The sequence below is a fragment of the Drosophila mojavensis genome, unplaced genomic scaffold (genome assembly GCF_018153725.1).
Source record: "Drosophila mojavensis isolate 15081-1352.22 unplaced genomic scaffold, ASM1815372v1 contig_36, whole genome shotgun sequence".
In the NCBI taxonomy this organism is placed as follows: domain Eukaryota; kingdom Metazoa; phylum Arthropoda; class Insecta; order Diptera; family Drosophilidae; genus Drosophila; species Drosophila mojavensis.
In genome coordinates this window covers 9,393,436-9,413,106 of record NW_025318858.1, presented here as the reverse complement: position 1 = coordinate 9,413,106, position 19,671 = coordinate 9,393,436, and the positions used below count along the sequence as shown (strand labels likewise).

At 35.0% G+C, this 19,671-nt stretch overlaps 4 protein-coding genes across 6 annotated transcripts in view; 1 reads left to right on the top strand and 3 right to left on the bottom strand.

Annotated features, from left to right (window-relative positions):
- LOC6576418 overlaps positions 1 to 18,438 on the bottom strand; it is a 58,415-nt gene extending 39,977 nt beyond the window's left edge. Inside the window, exon 1 of the mRNA XM_002002372.4 lies at positions 17,613 to 18,438. The gene's annotated coding sequence lies outside the window, so the exon portion shown is untranslated. The remainder of the gene's footprint in view (positions 1 to 17,612) is intronic.
- Positions 10,223 to 10,769, top strand: LOC6576417 (male-specific sperm protein Mst84Dc). Of its 2 annotated transcripts, none has more exons than XM_015165164.3 (2): positions 10,223 to 10,333; positions 10,391 to 10,762. In XM_015165164.3, the coding sequence occupies exon 2, from the start codon at positions 10,419 to 10,421 to the stop codon at positions 10,602 to 10,604; it is 186 nt and encodes a 61-aa protein (XP_015020650.1). In that variant the 5' UTR covers positions 10,223 to 10,333; positions 10,391 to 10,418; the 3' UTR covers positions 10,605 to 10,762. The 2 variants fall into 2 exon arrangements, with proteins under 2 accessions (XP_015020650.1, XP_002002407.1); XM_002002371.4 differs by having other exon boundaries at positions 10,226 to 10,333; positions 10,415 to 10,769.
- On the bottom strand, positions 11,210 to 11,786 carry LOC6576416. Of its 2 annotated transcripts, none has more exons than XM_015165163.3 (2): positions 11,694 to 11,786; positions 11,210 to 11,629 (listed from the first exon to the last, which is right to left on the bottom strand). In XM_015165163.3, exon 2 carries the CDS (start codon positions 11,602 to 11,604, stop codon positions 11,290 to 11,292), a length of 315 nt encoding a protein of 104 aa, XP_015020649.1. In that variant the 5' UTR covers positions 11,605 to 11,629; positions 11,694 to 11,786; the 3' UTR covers positions 11,210 to 11,289. The 2 variants fall into 2 exon arrangements, with proteins under 2 accessions (XP_015020649.1, XP_002002406.1); XM_002002370.4 differs by having other exon boundaries at positions 11,210 to 11,625; positions 11,694 to 11,784.
- LOC26527151 (chorion class high-cysteine HCB protein 13) lies at positions 11,694 to 12,369 on the bottom strand. The gene is made up of 2 exons (XM_015165162.3): positions 11,903 to 12,369; positions 11,694 to 11,838 (listed from the first exon to the last, which is right to left on the bottom strand). Exon 1 carries the CDS (start codon positions 12,142 to 12,144, stop codon positions 11,962 to 11,964), a length of 183 nt encoding a protein of 60 aa, XP_015020648.1. The 5' UTR covers positions 12,145 to 12,369; the 3' UTR covers positions 11,694 to 11,838; positions 11,903 to 11,961.
- Positions 18,439 to 19,671: the final 1,233 nt, after the last annotated feature.

Below are 19,671 nucleotides of genomic sequence, written 5' to 3'. Positions count from 1 at the left end.
ATATAATAGTATTAACAGCCAGCGGCGAACAAAGGTACACAAAAGAGGAAAATACAAAAGGAAAAAGCGCAAAGGAAACTTAAAAAAAAAATGTAAATTACAGAAATAGCGGAAAAAAGCTGCAAATGACAGTTGCTATTAGGGGTAGTCACTATGCTAGCAATTAATTGAAATTACGCATATCTACGGCCCACATGCATATCCTTACGCCTCTCTCCCTCTCTCTCTCTCTTGCTCAAGTACCATTTCCTAATTGTCTTTTGCAAAAGAACAAGAAAAAAAAAAAACAAATTTCAATCCACACTTTAATTATTTTTGTCAGACTTTACACATTTAAATAAGAGGAATAAACACAGACACACATATGGGTGTGTGTATGTGTGTGTGTTTGCCTTTATGCCACACCCTCCCAGGCGGCCCCTTACTCGGCTTGTTTTTGTCGTTAAAAAGTTTCCCGAAACGCTTTTGGCAATATCATTTTCATTCGTCCTCATGCCCATTTCAACAATTTTCCATTCGCAATTACAACAAAACGTGAGAGACACACATACATAAACATATACATATACACACAGATGTATATAGCCATTTGAACTCTTTACTCCATCTCTCGCTTTTGCTTTCAACTCTTTGTTTGTTGTTCTTTTCTTGCATTGACTTTTTTATGCATTTAAATGCTGAATTTCTTATTTCCTATTTTTTTTTTTCTGGCTTGGCCAGCCAAGTTTCGCATTAAAATGGCTGCCAGTGCGGAAAAGAGACAGTAGCTGTCGCTGTCTGCCTCGCTCTCAATTTAAGGTAATGAGCACATACAAAGTGCAATTAAAAGCTTGTTGCCAAAAATGCAGTTTTCCGCATATTTCTTTTGCACTCGCCGCCAAAGGATATTATCAGCTGTAACATGCCGTTTGTTAGCAGTTATAGGTCTTATTATTGCTTCTAGTAGAGGTAATTGATGAAGGTAAAAATAAACTCATACAGCTCATATTTCTGTATATAAAAGTACCACAAACTGCATTAAAAAAACAAAAAATTGAAAAAAAAAATTTATTTATATCAATATATAAATAAGTTAGGTGAGTGTATTATAGTTTCGTTACATTTCGAGCTTTTTTTTTCGTGCTTTGCTTTCGTTTGGTAGCTTTCAACACGCGCTGCGCTTCGTCTTTTTGTGCCGAAGCCAGTTGCAAAGTATGCAAGCGGCATTAATGCGCTTTATGGCCAAAGTCGACGGCGCATGCATTTAACGAGCCGCCCAGCATGAACCCAGTTAAGTGCCGAGACAAACTACAAACAAAGAACTGCACAAAAAGTCCCAAATAAGAGGTTGCAAATAAAAGAAACGAAGAAAGAGATTAAGAAATACAATTAGGAATTGCTAAGAAATTAAAAGATTGTATCATGGAAATTATGTTGAATTTTTTAATTTATTTGCAGAAATAAAACAAATACGTTAGAGCATTATGTGTTTATATCTGTAATAATTAAATTACATATTTATGTTACGGATTACGTAATCAAAAAGAATTAAATATATATACTGATGTATGTATATAAAATAAATAAATAAAAAATTAAATAAATAAATCAATAATAATAAAATAAAATAAATATAGAAAATGTATAAATATATATAAATTAAATCTATATAAAAATACATTATGATGAATTGGGAAAACAAAATTATTAATGAAAACCATAAAAATAAAGAGTTAAAACCATTTAAATCCTAATCATTGCAATAAAGTAGTGAAGTGATTTTTAAAAATAGTTTAAAGTTAAGAACAACATAGCTTCAATTATGATTAAAAAAAAATTAATATATATTTCATTTTAATTAAAAGCTTGCTATAATAGTACTTTACTATAATAGTATTAAAATCATGTAATGCTTATTTAAAAAAAAAAAAAAAAAAAAAAAAAAAAAAAAAAAAAAAACAGAAGCAAAACAACATCGAATTGCATAATTTATTGCAAATTGTAACAGCTGCACCAGCAATGCTAACAAGACTTGCCCCCCGCCAGCTGCACTTGTTGTGCCTGTCTATCGCAGTGCAACACTGCGTATGCGTAATCTCCGTTAGACTTGAATGCTTTACACATCTTTTTCGTTTCATTTCGCTGCTCTTATCGCATATTCAGTGCATTTCCGCTGTCATATCATACGCACACACACACACGCGCATAAACAAATCTATATTTTCTTTTTTTATGCATATAAATAACAAAATAATAGCTCAGTGCACAACTGAGTGCCGAACAACACTCAAAACGACGTCATCAAAGTCACACAAAACTTCAGCAGCAGCCGTGGCAGGGGCAGGGGCAGGGGCAGGGGCAGCATCAGCTCAAATATATATTTAGTAGTAGTTGTTGTTTATGGTTTTTGCGTCTTCGTCTTTTTTGTTGCATCTTGCATCTATCTGTTGCAGTTCATTGACTTTGCAGTTGATGTTGCTTGGCGCTGCTGTTGTTGTTGCAGTTGTTGTTGTTTGGGGTTTTTGGTTTTTATATCCATGAGTTTGTATTTATTTCTTTGCCTGGTTGCCACGGCTCACTTATTTCATTTCCCAGTGCCTTGCGGTCTCACAATTGTGTGCATATTTTATTTAAACGATTTCTCTCTCACTCCCTCTCCCTCACTCTCTCTCTCTCTGTCACTGTTTGTAGAGACAACGATAGTACGGCATGTATGACATTGGTTTTTTCCACAATTTCCTATGCTGCTTTTTTATTTATTTTTATTTTTATTTCCATTTTTTTTTTTCTGTTCTGATTTGCTTGCTTGACTTTGTGGGTCAAGCTTTGGGTGAAATGTTTTTGATGTTGTTGTGTCCTAAGCCCCCATACCCCACCCCCCGCTTCAGCATCGGGATGACGCAGAGGACACTCTAACAGCAATTACATGTGTGCATATGTTATATTGAGTGAACATTCAGCTGTATCTGGCTGAACGTGAGGGATTTTATTTATAGCAAATATGTTTGCAAATTGATTTGGATAACATTTAAATTAAGCTTTTTACCCAGATTATTCCATATGCACATTTCAAGGCATTCAGAGTGGAATTGCCATCGATGTATACAAAATAGATTCAATTTGATTTTCTTCTAGTACGATAGGCTAGACTAGCTGCATATTAAATGCGTCCAATGAAAGTGAAGCACATTAGAGTATATATATTTCTTTTCGCTTGAACTATATTTGATATTTTATATACATATTTTTTTATATTATTTTTTTATTTTTATTTAAAAAAAAATGCATCTTTTTATTCAAAGGAATTTGCAGTCAACTATAATAGTTGCAGACTTTTTTTAAACAATATAAATTTAAAATTATTTATTGATGTTGTCTAAACGTTCCTTGCTTATTTTGAGGTTTCTCTCCCTCTCCCTCTCTATCTCTCTCTCTCTCTCTCTCTCTTTCCCTGTCTCTCTCTCTCTCTCTCTCTCTCTCTCTCACTCATGTAAATTTCTTCTTGATTGTCTCAGCAAAATCTGTTCAATAGATATTCTCATTGCCTGGAGTTTTAATTTAAAGCATTTCAAATTTCACTCCGACTTTTCAAGATTTTTCTTAGCTGACGAATGTCATTATACAGATTTCTCTATTAATCAATTGCATTTTTTCAAAAATACCTTTCATTAACAATTTCGAAAACTGAAGTGATTTTGTGTGCGTGGCATGTTTCGGTGTTTTCTCTGCTGTTGTAGTTAGTTGTCGCTGGCGCTGTCGTTGTCGTTGTCGTTGTCCTTGTCGTAGCTGTCGGAGCTGCCAACCTTTCTTAGACCACAGAATCTCATTACGAACCTGAACGCGTTCTCTTTCGCTCTCTTCATGCGCTCTCTTTCACGCGCTGTATCTGAGTTTTTGCTATTTTGCAATTAAAACTTTCATTAAAGTAATTAAAATTGCAACAAAATCAACAAAAATACAATCAAAATCTACTTGCAGGGCAGCAGGAGACTGAACGCTAGAGAGAGAGAGAAAGAGAGGGGGGCGAGAACATTGTGGTTAAAGGTTCAGGGCCTTGACAAATACACAAAAATGCAGTTAAAAATGTGGCAGAAGGGGGAAGGACAATGGACAGAGGGGCACAGCGAAAGACAAAAGTGTGACAAATATAAACAGGAGTGTAAATAAAATGGCTAAATGTAAATGACGGTGCGAGAGCGAGAGGGGAGCGGATGCAGAACGAGGTGCAAGTGGGGATAATAAAATGTGGTAATTGTAAATAGGTGGAAAATGAGTGCGGGCAGCAACGGCGGCGGCGGGCGAGTGGGCGTGGCATGTGCTAAACAACAAACGTAAAAGTAACATTTAAAATTCAAATTAAACGACTGGCAAAGCCGCAAAGGATTGACATGAAGTTAGTGCCACGGCAGCCAGCAGCCAGCAGCCAGAAGCTATAACAACAACAACAACAACAACAAGAGCTGTTTTAGCAGGCACTGTAGCAGCAGCAGCAGCAATAGCAGCAGCAGCAGCAGCTTTTACTGCTGCAGTTGACAGCTGCAATGCATTTTAGAATTTTTGTTATTGTTTGCATTTAAGTTTGACATTTGCAGCACAAACAAATATTGAAAGAGTGTGAGACAGAGGAAGGACTAAAGACAGAGTGAGAGAGCAGCTGAGTGGGTGCTAGAGAGAGGTAGAGTGAGAGAACGTCTGTTAATTGCGTAATTTTCAATTAATTTGTAAATAATTTGTAAACACTTGACAACAACAACAAATACAACATCAAATTGCTAGACACACGCATTTATATAAATATACATATATACATATACTATATAGTATATGCTTGTCAGTTTTCAACTATCAAACTGTCACTGTTTCATTTGTGTTTGTTTATGTTGCAAATGCAGCAAATTAATGAAATTTGGCATTTGCATTTATTGCTGGCGCGCCGTCTAATTAGTAAATGACAATATAGAAGCAATTTCAATATAATATTTTATATATTCGATTTTAGATTTTTGATAAAATAAACTCAAAAGTTTGCTGCTGTGGCAAGCATAAATGCGATTATTCGAAATGCATTTTAAATTTTGGATTTTGATGAAAGAGATTAAAGATTAGAAATAAATTTGTAATTTATAAGTGTTCAATGGAGATATTTGAGTATTAGCTAAATGAATTAAACTTTCGCTATATTCTGAATGCATAAATTATTTTTTATACAACATTCTTTCTACTAAAAGAGTTTCATTTATGCAACTTCTTCAAAGCCGTTGTCAACATATTTACTTATTTGTAGAATTCTATTTGCCAATTTCTGGAGTCAACTTTCACTTTTTGTACTCTTGTTTACAATTTCAATGAGCCATATGTGAATCTTGAAATTTCGCTGTTGTTTACGCTCAAGTACTTTGGATTCATATTTACATGGCAGCAAGAAAACTCCAAACTCAAACAGCAAAAGAAAGCTACGGCTCCTGCTGCTGCTCCTGCCACATGTGATGCGGAGGCTGGTGCGGAAATAAAAGATTTTACAAAACATTGCACAGTCAATGCTTGAGCAAGAGCAGCACAGCAAACAGCTTAGATACGCCTTTTTTTTTTTTAAGGGAGCGCGAGAGAAAAACGGGAACTTCTTAAAGCGAGCCGAAGTCAAAAGCTGTAAAAAATGATAAACGCTTCAACTGATGACACATTCAGTTTCACACACGAACGACTTTCAATTTACATTTGATGTTTTATGTTTGCCAGCATTTACGAAAAAAAAGAAGACAGAAAAAAAAAACGAAAACGATAGAAAAAAATATCACTCATACGCACCCACGCACAAAGGGCAGAAGCGAGAAGCGTGGCGCGTCTGGCAAACGCACAAAAAAAGACCCCGAAAACCAAATGGAATCTAGACGAACTAACCAAGTAGCAAATGGTGGACGGATGCTGAGCGGGGCGGGACGCTGGGACGTGGGACAGACGACGCCGGTGCCAAGTAGACGACAAGGCGAGGGCTGTGCAAATAAACGAATAATATTTCTGGGCCTCGAATATATTGTGAGCAAAAAAAAAACAAAATCGAAGGGAATGCTATATATTTGATTTGCATAGTAGAAGAAGAAAACGCCGACAATTCAACGTGCAGTATGGAAAATATTGTAAAGGTAAAATAAAAAAATAAATAAAATAAAATACTTCATAATTTTAGAATGGTCTGATAAATCACAAAGTGCTGAAAATAATAATGAAAAATACAAAAATAAAATCAAAATGAAAAACGCTTGAGCTAATATGAACTGGATTTGACGTGGTCAAAGGATTACGGCTAGAGGTAACTGTGAGTGCTCTTTGAGCTGGGTGCTTCAAATATGTGAAAGATAATAAATAGAAAATAATATAGATTTAATAAATAACATAATAACTAATAACTAAATAACATGATACTATGAGATTTCAATAAAAATAAAAAATAAATAGAAAATAATATACATATTTCATATCATATTAATTTAGTTCAGCTTATAATAGTTTCAATAAAATACGAAATAAATAGAAAAAAAATTATAATAATAACACACATTTTACAAAAAATATATGTATAAACATCATAATATAAAATTTCAATAAATATACGAAATTTTTATTGAATTGATTTGATGAATATTTACCATAGTTAAATAATTATGGGATGACCATATCATACAATGGGATGACCATATCATACAAATATATTTAAGCTAAAAATAGTTCAACAATAACTTTTCCCTCTAAAACTTTTTTTTACGTAGTCAAAGTGCTTGAAACTTTCACTTAATAAAAGCGGCGCGTGTTTCATTCCATTGCCTTAATTTATTTATTTATTTATTTATTTTTTTGGGTTGGTCATTTCTGGCGATTTTTCTGCCTAAATTTCTTAATCCAGTCACAGACCGTGAGCCCGTCCTCTGTAACATTTCAGCCACAATATTGAGCGCTTGAGTGTCTCATTTTCAATGGGCACTTGTCAACGTTTCACTTCTTGGCTATAATTTGCTTGACATGGCTCAGGGCTCGACATGGCCGCTGGCTAACTCAAAGAGCACTTGAATCTGAGGCAGCGCACACAACAAACTACGTCCACACACACACACACGCACACTCACAGCATGCGGTGAGAAAACAAAAGCCAAAAGCTCAAAGGCAGTTGCCAAAAATTGCCCATAACGAGCACTTGAAGACAAATGTGACATGGCAGAAAGTTCAGAGGCATTTTGGAAGGATACCTTTTCAATAGCAGCGCTAGGTATATATATATGTATGTAGTATATATATATAGATTTAAACTACTCGACCATAGAGCGAAAGAGAGAGAGAGAGTCCACTTAAAGCTTTGCCCCAATCATTTGTCTCGATGAAGCCAAACGTCACATAAGTTACCATTTTTACCTAATTTATACAGCTGTATGTGTGTGGGTGTCTGTGTTTGTGTGTGTGTGCGGTCATCAGTCGTATCCACTTGAATCCCTATAATTGCGCTTATCTCTTGGCGCACACTCAACTACCAGTGGCTCAATATGTTTCTGCTATGAAATGAAGTGTCCAAAATGCTGCGGCTCATGCGGCTCCTGCGGCTCCTGCTGCTGCTGCGGATTCTGTGGCCACTTCTGAAGAACACGACCAGAGGGAGCAAAAAGGCAACAAATACGAAAAAAGTTGAGCTCAAATTTTTGTACATCTATTTGATTTAAAACGAAATACCTTTTTCTTTTAGAGAAGTAGCAGCAGTTGTTGCTTCTGCTGGTATTTCATTTACCTTTTTGTGGTCTCATATTATTTTTTGTTGTTGTATATTTTTCTTCGCTTTGGTGACATTTTTATATGGTTTGTGTGTTTTCACTCGGCGCGCCGCAAACTTTTTGGCATGCCACCAATGAGATTATCTTAAGTGGGCAACCATTTTTCTACGGACAGCAGCGAAACCAAAAAAATCAACAAAAGAGTGAGAGTGAGAATGAGAGAGAGAGAGAGAGAGAGAGAGAGAGAGAGAGAGAGAGAGGTACAAAATAGGGATTTGATTCAAAGAAATTTAGAAAATAAGTACATTTATAATATTTAGTAAGGATTGACAATGTTTTAAAATTGAGAAAAAATAGGTAAATAAATATTTATAAAATTGTTCATTGTTAATCAATGAACTAATCCGTAAGAATTAACAGTAAAGAAGCCCAGCTGATCTCCCGACTAAGTACATAAAATTCTCTTTATATATAAGTCTTAAATTAGCGCTGCCTTGCAAACATTGAAATTAACGTAATGTATTTAAAGTAAATTTGTATAATTCATTTAAGCGATTTCGATATAAACAATCTTAATTAAATAAAGTCATAAAATTATAAAAAAAATATGAATTTTTAAATAATAAAGAAAAAGTTCGTGAAATTTAATTTTTAAATATTAAAAGAGCAGGGTCCAATTTTGATTTTTAAATACCTCTACTAGTTCCTCGAATTAAATTCGATTGTTTTATATTTTCACTATACTTTCCCACACACACATTAACATTCTTCGAACCCCACTCCTCCTCATAGCAATGCCTGTTTCTTCCACTTAAACCTGCCCTTACCTTATCTACGCGCCCAGACATATTGTTTTCTTTGATTGAAGGCAAAGTAAAATATTTTTTTATCTGTAGTCTGCAATTTTTGGGGTAGCACTTTCCCTTTCCCATCCTTTTCCATCCCATCCCATTCCATCCCACGTTCACTTCGTCACATACCCTTCACGCTCTTAATTTACCTATGCTCCGCAACGGAAAGCTTCAAGTGTGAACACACATTATAATAAACGCCTCAATTGTTGTGCAGTCATCTGTGTAATTTATGTTTAGCTAATGTTCAGGCATCGATGAGCTTGTCAGCTTTTGTGAATCACAACATACCCACACAGACACTCGCACACTCACACACAGACAAGTTAGGTAGCTTGTCGTGTCCACACACACACACACACACACACACACACACACACAGACACTCACACATAGACATTAACTCCCATCGAGCTGAAATGACGTTAAGGTTGCTTCGTTGAGTCTAATAGACTTTCATGGCAGCCAACTGTGTGAGTTGACTTCGACTTTGCCCCAGTTTCAACCAGTTTTAGAGACGCCTCAGGGCGAGGTCCTGTGGCTCACTAAGCTGCAGGCGCACGGTAAGCGAAATCCTTTTGCCATCCACTTTGCTCCGGCATTTTATAGAGCTTGCTCTGCTCGCCTTTGCCTTTTTTACTTGCTTTTATTTTTCGCAGACATGTTTCAATGATTTCTTATTTTTGCCATGGGATGAAACTGTTGCGCCATTTTCTCGTTTAGAGAAATTCAATTTCTATACACTATACTAAACAAAAGGGTATTTTGGCTTTCGAATGCTATAAGTAAAAAATATATATATATAAAAATTAAGTGAGTGGTTTTGTAATAATAATAATAAAGATATAATATGAAAAATATAATATGAAAAGTGTAACTGTAAACTATATCTACTTTTACAATATAAGTATAAAAAAAAAAAAAAAAAATATATTAAACATATAACATATAATAATATGTAATAACTAATACATAATATATAATATAAAAAAATATGTAATATAAAAATGACAAAAATGAAAATAGTTAATATGTAATTAATGTTTTATAAATTTTTAAAACATTTTATATAAATATAAAAAAAAAATAATATATATATAATATGCTCACATATATATGTATAACCATGGATTAACGACAAAAAGTTATTTCTGCATAAGAGCAGATTTTTAAGAAAATTTATTATTTAAGCAAATCAAATCAAGTCATTAATTAATTATTATATTTATGTATATATCATATTTCTAAGAGAAGTATCAATCACTATCAGTCTAAGTATTCTTTTTCTATTTATTTTTTCTCTATTTATTTTCCAGAGGGTATTTCAACTGCCAACACTTTACCACATTTCTTTGCTGTCATGTTTTTTACCCACTTTTGTTGTTGTTTTTTCTCAATTTTTTTATTTGTCGCTTGTCTCGGTGTTAAATCATTGATGTGTGAAATTTGTGCAAAAAACGAAAAAAGGAAGGTCTTCGACATGTGAAACTTTTGATCGATATTTCGTTGCATTTGCTCTTAGAATATATATATATATTTTCTTTTTTTTTTTAGTAAGTTTTTGGTTTGTGTTAAGCGGAAATCAGGTTGGCATTGAATTGAAACTCCTTATAGGAATGTGTGATTGAGCTATGTGCTAGCTACATAAGCTATTCCATTTTCGTCTCTCGCCTTAACAGCACCATCGAAAAACTTTTTCGATCCGAAACTAAAAATTTCGGTCGTTTTACTCACGCAAGCAATTTTATTCGGGTAGGTCGAAGCTGTTTTTCCGGCTTTATATATTCTTTAATTGTTTCCCCGATATAGTTTCAGTTGAATTTTCTTTTGAAGGAAGATGTGCTGTGGTCCCTGTGGAAGCGTTTCCTATGCTCTGGCCTATGGCCCGGTTGGTCCAGCTCTGCCTGCCATGAACTACAATAATTGCTGCTGCGGCCCTTGCCCGCCGTGTGGTCCTTGGACCTGTCCGCCCAATAGATGCTGCTGTTGCGGTGAATGTGGTTGTTTTGGACCATTCTACTAATCCGCTTCTGGCCCCATCTAACCCCGAATCGAATGAATCGTTCACATCAAATTATTGCCTGTGCTTGCGTGAGAGGGCGACGGAAGTTTGTAACAAGTTTTTGGCATATTGTAAAACTTTAACAAGTTCAATGTTTCGTCAATAAATAGAAAAAAAAAAGAAAAAAAAAGTTGGCTATGTTTTTTATATATTTTATAGTACGTAACTTGTGCGGTTGTAATTTCTTCATGCTCGAAAGCAGAAATGATTAGGTTTTACAATTGCATTTTTATTTATTTTTTTTGTTAATAAAAAATGTCCATTTTGTAAATATGTGTAGTGAAATTTTTTTTATATAAATAACTGATATATAAAGTAAATTCATAAAAGCAACTAGTATTAAAAAATAAAATTAAAAAAATAAAATAAAATAAAATAAAGAAAATCTAGAATCATCTTAAAAATTTTTACAAATATTTATAAGAATGCATACAAATAGAATTACAGAAATATGCAATTTTTCATGGAAATCTCAGAGATTTAGAATAAAAATATATAGATGGAGCTGTACTGAAATTATCCTTTGTTTTTCCTAGAATACTGAAATTAGAGTGAAACACGCATGCTTTAAAATGTTTTACTTATATTCTATAATAAAACATTGAAATCTATTGTTTATTGCTTGGGATGTGTGGCGTGTGTTTGATCAATCCTTTTTGGCAGCTAGTTCCGACGTACACTTCACTTTGTCGTACACCATTTGCCAATTTTCCTTGGCGTGCTGGAAGTGGTCGGACTTCGACTTAGTTAATGTGGCCAGGTCCATGCATGGCGTCACTTCAATTGTGATCTTCTGGTGACGCATGCAATTGCCTCGACTGCAGCTCGTGTCCTTGGCATAGCATTTGTCGTGCGGGCCACACGGCGTGGGTATAAAATCACGACCCGTAAACCGCAAAGTGGACAAGGGCGGATTATTACATGCCAGACAGTACGAGGCACAAGCCCAGCCGCCACACATCCTGGTCAATAGATTTTTGTTCTAGCTGGGTGAAGGAAGTGTTATGAATAAACACTTTTTTTTATATGTATATATTTATATATGCTTACTCTTGAAACTTAAAAATTTTGAAGTGAGCGTTCGGCCCACAACACAAGACCAGACTGCTCATTTTTGTAGGCCTGACAACATTTTGTTGACTTGAATCATATTCCAATAAATTCAAGGCCAGCTTTGTTCAAATTTTTACAGCATCTGTGTGGGCATTGAATGTGTAGTATTCTCATTCACACTCTAAAGGAGTTGAGCATCTTCTTACCCAGTTATCAGTTGGCGGCTAGCCGTCCATGTTAGTTCTGGCGTTAGCTTGTACATTTGTTACCAGCCGCAACCACCGCAGCAACCGCCACCGCAGCAGCCGCCGCCACAGCCGCATGCGGAGCAATTGTCACAGATGCCGCAGGGCGTGGGCGCAAAGCAGCGGCCCGTATACCGCACATTGGACAAACGATGAGTGTTGCAGGCAATCGCATATGAAGCACACGCCCAACCGCCGCACATCTCTGTAATTGCTGGAGTCTCGTTGGTCTGGTTGATATTCTCGCGTGTTATTATTTTAAGCTGTGAAACTTAAGAGCTGACGATTTTTTTTCGTTTTCGGAAATTTTGTTTGAAAAGCTAACGAACACGGAGCTAAAGCGTGTGCCGAAAAAAATTTGAGTCTAGCTAAAGTTTTGGTGTTGCCCGCACCGAATGGGGAATACGAATGAGCATCCATTTTCATAGACAGAGCTCGTTGCCGTTGCCGGCAGCGTAACTCCGACTGACAGCTGTTGACATGTCCAGCGCCGCCAACTTGGACAATTGAAATCTCAGCGACAGGTCGAGAGCAGGCCGATCCGGCCGAGCGAGCACTGAAGCAGGCAGGCCGGGCCAGCAAAGGGCCGGACAGGCTGGGACAGACCATTTCGTAAATCTTGCCAAGTCCTGTTGAAATCCACGAAAATCTCGGAGGAAAAAAACGGAAAAATATGCTAAAAACAGTGGCAGCTAAAGTGAAATTAATCCAACAGCTACAGCCATACGCACAGTGGTTGCAATTATAGATTATTGAGCAGAAATTTGAGGATTATTTAGTGTTGATTTGCGCTCAAGAAGCTTGTGAGATATTGATTGATTGCCTTTGGAATCTCACAAGTTCTTTTGATGCAGTTTTTTTTTTTTTTTATTTTTTTTTTTGGGTTTATGTAAATGATTTTGAGGCATGCTATATTTGTATTTCATTTATTTTTTGTATTTATTTTATTGAATTTTGTTTTGTTTTTTGTTTTATTAAAATTTAAAAGTTTAAAGGTAAAACTATATATCTATCACATTTAATTCAAATAAAACAATATAAAAAATATGATTTTTAATGAATTTCTTTAAAAAAATTTAACTATTAAAAATACGTAAATATTTAAATGAATTTAAAAAATAAAAAATAAAAATTGAGAAAATGAATTGTTTAAACATTTATATTCCTTTAATATAAATAAAAATAAATAAATAAAAATAAAAAAACAAATGGTTTCTAGAACTAAACTAAAATACTGTGATGCATATAAAAAATTTTAATATTAATTAAAATAATATAGATATTATATTATATCTAAAGACTCCTTTAGCCGCTTATCTATACGTCTTCATATTAGAAGCAATGAAAATCTGCTCTGAATAAATCGATTAGCAACCACTGTGCAGTCTGCACGCAGTTGGCATGCAAAAATCCCTAACACACACACACACACACACACATGCACCTGCACTCAGAACCACCACTAGACAATCTATGTTACATTTCTTCTTTTCTTCTTTTTCGCACTACACTCGTGCAGTGCACTTTCAGGTGGTGCTCAGCCGAGCCCAGACAATCAATTACATTAGCCCCACTGACCCAACCAACCGCAGCGGCATGCCCCAAAACCGAGTTGGGCACCTTTGAATGCGGCTCGCACGACCCACTCGTGTGGTTGCCGTTGGCCTAGGAGGGCTGGTGTGGATACAGTAGTTAAGGGCGTGGCAGTTGTCTTGACACAGCCAAATAGGCGACCGCAAGGCAAATAGAAATTTAAATCAAATTTAACAGTTTGCTAGCGAATGCAGCAGCTTTTGAGGTTGCCTAGCTGACTGCCTGCAGCTTTTGAGGTTTCGGATGACAGCTATTAAGGTTTGTCGTCTACCTCTGCGGCTGCGGCAGGTGAAAGTCTTGCTCAAGTTAACCTGGTGTCAAGTGTCAGGTGTCTGGTGTCATATCTATAAATTTTCGAATTGCTGGAAAAAAAAATAATAATATCGTACCCAAAATCCAAGTGTTTTGCCAATCGAGACCAAAAAAGGTGCTAAATAATACCAAAGGCAGTTGCCACAACTGCTTGGCCTATTTGGCACATTTTTTGCGTGGCTTATTAGCAAAAAGTGTAGAGATCGAGGGATAGAGAGAAGCATATAGAAGAATACCTATTAATGCCTTGCCCCAACACATGCAGACCTGGCTGCGGACCTTGTGGACCTTGCGGGTCATGTGGTCCGTGTGGTTCGGGTGGTCCGTGTGGATCCTGTGGCAGCTGCTGCGGACCATGCGGACTATGCGGACCATGCGGGCCATGTGGCAACTGCTGCTGTCCCAGCGGATCGTGCAGCTGCGGCCAAAAGCCCTGCGGCATGGTCTCCTATCGCCTGACAAGCAGCCCCTGTGGCCCAGTGCTGCCCAGCCTGGATCGGTGCGGGTGCTGCCAGTGCGGCTGCTATCCGCCATTTTATTTTGTGGCCAACAGGTGCGCCTGCTGCTGGGAGTGGGGCTGCTGCGGTCCGTACTATTAGATCCGGGCGGAACGAAATTGCAGCGTTTGGTTTCTTCGTGAAGTTCAATCAGCATTTTGACAACAATTTCTTTTGAGTTCAATAAATTTGTATATTGTGTCATGGTAATTTAGATTCGGATAAATTTTCTAGTTTTATTTTTACGGCGTTTTGGCAGCCCTGTGCCAATATTGTAAAGTAAAAAATTTTTCAGTCTATGAACTTTGTTTCGAGCATAATAGAAAGCTATACATATAACGAGCAAAAACAATTCCAAACGCTGTTGAAGCATAAATTGATTATTTTCAGGTTAACCCCGAAATACAAAAAATAAATAAATAAATAAATAAATAAAATAAAATAAAATAAAATGAAAAGCAAACACTGGGAGGATAATAGGAAAAAACTATGCGAAAGCAAAGAGCGGCTATTCAAATTATATAAATATATGTGTAAAAAAATTTGATATATATGTATAAACACGCATATATATATATATATATATATAGGTATATATATAGGATATCAAATGAACTGTAAACGCATTTGTTTTCTTTTTCAAATGGACAGAAAAATATTTTGTAGTTTAAACTGGGTCAGGAGCTTCAGTCGGTGCATTTTATGCAATGTAATTTTTTCGAAAGAAACAACGTGTTAGCTATATAACTAACATATCAGCACGGTAAGTTTACAGATGAAATGAAATTTAATAAAGGTAAAGCTGTGCTTTATCTAGCTTTTAAATTGATTTACTAATATTTGATGTAAATAAAATGCCTGAAACTAATACAAACTTTATTATAAATGATAAGCCTTTGTCTTGCTTGTGCATTTTAATATCAATTTAAAATGTATTTTTCATTATTATTATTATTATTTTTTTTTTTTTTTGCTCAAACAAACTGTTATTACATTACATTCATCTGAGAAAATGCTTGCCTTTTCCTTTATGCATATACAGATTTCTTTACGACTTTCAGCTTGAAGACTTTTAGCTCTGAAAAGCACTATTTAAATAGTCTCCATGCTTTTAGTTAAGCTGTCATATTGATTTCATTCCCATGACAAGTGTTTGATATGTAAAATTTGAATTTTAATAGTTAACAACTAATAATTTGTCTAATTTTTCTATTTATCGCAATAGTACGAGATTTGAAACACCTGCAGTTCAACAGGGAACTTTTCTAACTAAATTCTCTGTAACACAAACATTTAAGCTTCTATTATATGCATAACTAATTGGATTATATGCAGTTGTAATTGGCATCTCTTACGCTCGCTCAGTTGCCTATTTGAATATGTTCAGAGTGTTGCTGCTGTTTGCTTTGCCCAGGGGTGAATTACAATACAAAATTACTGCAATAAATAGAAATAATTCAAATTTTGGTTTTATTTTGTTTTTGGAAAATTTCAAGTGTTTGGCCACTATGAGTGCAATGAATGCTTCTGCTTTACGGAAGTCGATGATGCACGTCCAGCTGTCTGTCATGACTATGATAAAAACGTAATGAAGTTCATTTATGGCGACGGCGCCTGTGAGCCTCTGCGACCTGGCGACATTTGTTTTCCAAAGGTCTACGAGAGTCTGGCGGCCTGTAAAGAGGCCTGTAAGATCTTTCTGGCATTTGCAGAGGAATGGATTAAAAATCCAAGCATCGATTGAATCACACTATGGAGGAAGCTGACAAGTTTTTATTAAAAATGAATAAAAATATTATATAAAAATTAAATTGCAGCGTTACTCACAATTTGATAAGAGGTCAACAAAATTATAAAATATTTTGAAACAAGTTTGAATAATAAAGAAAAGTTGTAAAAATATCCTAAAAACAAATAATAAATATAAATATAAATAAAGAAAAAACATAAAAATATTTAGAATAATTCGAGTATTTTTATTATGCAAATTTAATTTTATTTCATGTCATGTTAGTTTTAATACTTATTTTTAAATGTATAATAAACAATTACTTCAGAAATTTAATTATTATTTTCATTCCATCACTTCTTAGCTAAAATTTATATAAATACATATTTATATATCTACCACATATTACTTCTCCATCTTACTGTATTCTACAGCACTCTATAAATCTCCAAGTCCAAATGTCCATCTACACATTATTCTATAATCATTGTCTGATTTCTCTTTCTACTACAAATGATTTCAATTTGCCTGAAATTGTCAAATGATTGTGCATGATTATTTAATCAAATTAATTTCTTGCATATTACGCATACGACAAGTTGGTCTCTATTTCGGACTGCAAATCAATTCAGCTTAGATTAATCACACTCATTGTTTATCACTCATACGCACTGTTTCTGGCATCTAATTTAAGCACTTTGACACGCACACAGACACACAGAGATCTCCAGGAGCTGGTATTTAGCTGCAACGTAATTATTTTATTCCATTAGGAATAATATTGAATTCACCATAATCGATTGACAAATTTTGAAAGGACTTACTAATTTTATATACAGATATTTTATGATTCTTAAGAAACGGTGAATTTTATTTAGGAATTAGCACGATTTTGAAAAGTTAATTATTGCTTGAAAACTTGTGAATTAAACTGTTTAACTAATATTATTTATAATTTATAAATACATTTTTCAAATTCACATTAATTACTATTTGGAAATTTTTATTTTGCATATCATAATTTATAAATTTCAAAGGATTTTGTATGTGCTTTAGCATTGATTGATTGATTGATTTCTGAGCTCATTCTCAAAGTCTTTTCTAGGTACATAGATTTTGAACAACTTTTGCATTTCATTTTAATAAGATTTCCATAACTTCAGTAAAGTAAACTTTTTAACATACACCCTCTTATAAATGTAAATTTAAAAAAATAAGATAAGAAAAATTAATTTAGTTAAGATCAAATAATAAATATAAAGTTTTTTAATTCCGCAAACTCTTTCTCGGAATAAAAATATACATCAAATAAACTTTTATTTCTTGCCCATTTCTTCTTTAAATAAAAAGTTCAACTAACGCAGCACTAAATGAAGCTTAGGAAACTTCAAGAAGTTGTGCAGTTTTGCTCGAATCATTTACGAATCAGTTACTATTTCCTGAAGCTTTCATTTGCTTTTTGTTCAATGCTATTCCAACTAGAAAGCAAAAGCAAATAAAAAAAAAAGAGGAAAAGAAACTTATTCTGATTGTGGCTCACCTTTGGGGCATAACAAATTGTAGATGTTATGTTGCTCTTTGTAGTTGTTGTTGTTGCTTTTGTTTATTTGCAGTCAGTGGCAATAAATTAATAAATTTAGCACGTTACAGTGTTACACAACGTTGAAGTCTTGTATAAAAATACACACACAGTCCGCACATACACACACACACTTGTAAACTCGCACACACGGGTTAAACACAGCGTTGACGTCGTTGTGGGATTTGAACTTTGAGATTGTGGTTTGAGACCGGGAACCGGCATCCAGAGCCAGAACGTTATTGAGAGCGAGACCGGACCGTGTTTCACCTACGTGAGTGCCTCAAATGTTGTTGTAGCGCATTTTTCACATATTTTTCATCATTTTACGCGCAACGCAAAAAATGTAAAGAATAACCAATGAGAACTGTGTTTGCTCCGAAAACACACAAAAGTTGTGGGAAAAAAAAACATAAAATGTTTCGCTTTTTGGCACACAAATCTCTAGTGAAATATTAATTCTCAAAATTTCTGACACTTTGCCATTGGCTGCATTTTGTTGTTAAACTTTATTGGTGTATAAATTATTTTTTATGCATTGTTTATCAATTGTTGTGCTTGTGGTTCGTTTATTGTTATTTATTTATGCTGCTGGAGCGACCAGTGCATCGGTTTGTTTTGTTGTTGTTGTTGTTTTGATGTTATTTTCGTGTTGTTGTCCTAGCGTATTGACGACGTCGTCGTTGGTAGCAGCAGCGGCAGCAGCAGCAGCATCGGCGGCGGCGACAGCAGCAACAGCATGAGCAGCAGCAGCACAGCGAACCAAACGTTTTGACATTATCAACGTAACTGAAGCAGCAGCAGCAGGAAGCTGTCGTCCTCTGCCTGTCTCAGTCGCCGGCAGCGGGCCGCTGTTGCCAACGCTGTTGTCTCGCCCTATTGCTGCTCTTCGTGCTGCTCTCACGAAGCCTGGCGATGTTCGCTCGCACGCTCGCCCGCTCACTTCGGCACTTAACGAAAGCCGTTGCCGATGGCTCTTCACTGTCGGCCGCCACTCAGCTCGCGCTTCGTGTGTGCTGGTATTTCTTATAGCTTGGTGAGCGTCCCAACAGCTGACTCTGTGTGACTGTGTGCGAGAGAGCAGTCAGGTTTGTGTAGTGTAAATTGGCGAAAGCTCTCTAGTTCGAATTTGTGCTTCTTTTGGGGAAATTTTATGTGTAAGCAGCTGTTAAGTTAACAGCGAGAGTGCATGTTAATTACATTTTTGAAAAAATGATGGTTAAACCAAATAAAGAGAAAATAAACTTTAAATATATTATAGTTATAAATAATTTGACTATATTATTTATTATCGAGCTGTATTAATTTATCATTAATTTACTACTATATTACATAAGATATAAAATGATTAAATATATCATATTAAATTATTTCCAAATCAAATTATGTTAGATTTTATTGTGTAACTTTTTTATTTTCAACTCAAATATAATATATGTATAATATATATATATATATTACATTTTTTTTTTTTTAATTCTTAAATAAGCACGTTTGTATGCAATTTTCACTCAATTGTTGCTCGTTTAAATTGATCAATTAATTAATTAAATCAATTATTATCTTAGAGTGTGTTTATTACAGTTCAATTCTTACGAATTGTCGGAAAATTGCTTCCAATTTAAATCGATTGCTCTTTGAAGATGATTGAGTTTGGATTAAATTTAATTGGGTATTTGTCTAAATTCAAAACTAGGTATTTGCGTATGAGTGCGTCAATTCATTTGAGTTGCATATTAGCTCTTTATTACATTTTAAGCATCCACATATCAATTCTAATAATCCTCGACACCAAAGTAAATAAACAAATTAGTAATAACTTGGCTTGTAAACGACTTAAACTTGAGAGAAGATGCCTAATCAAGAAATGCTGAGAACAATAAGGAAAGCAACTTAAAGTATGCAGGATCCAAAGATGGATGCATAATTATGGCAAGCATATTGACACATTGCGGCAAGGGGCCGATGGTGGGTGCAAAGAGTAGGCCACATGGAATGAAGCAATAATAAACAAGAAAAT

Bases quoted from the DNA above. Each gene is read 5' to 3' on its own strand.
- LOC26527151 (XM_015165162.3), bottom strand. From the start codon at position 12,144: ATGTGCGGCGGTTGGGCGTGTGCTTCATATGCGATTGCCTGCAACACT.
- LOC6576417 (XM_002002371.4), top strand. From the start codon at position 10,419: ATGTGCTGTGGTCCCTGTGGAAGCGTTTCCTATGCTCTGGCCTATGGC.
- LOC6576416 (XM_015165163.3), bottom strand. From the start codon at position 11,604: ATGTGTGGCGGCTGGGCTTGTGCCTCGTACTGTCTGGCATGTAATAAT.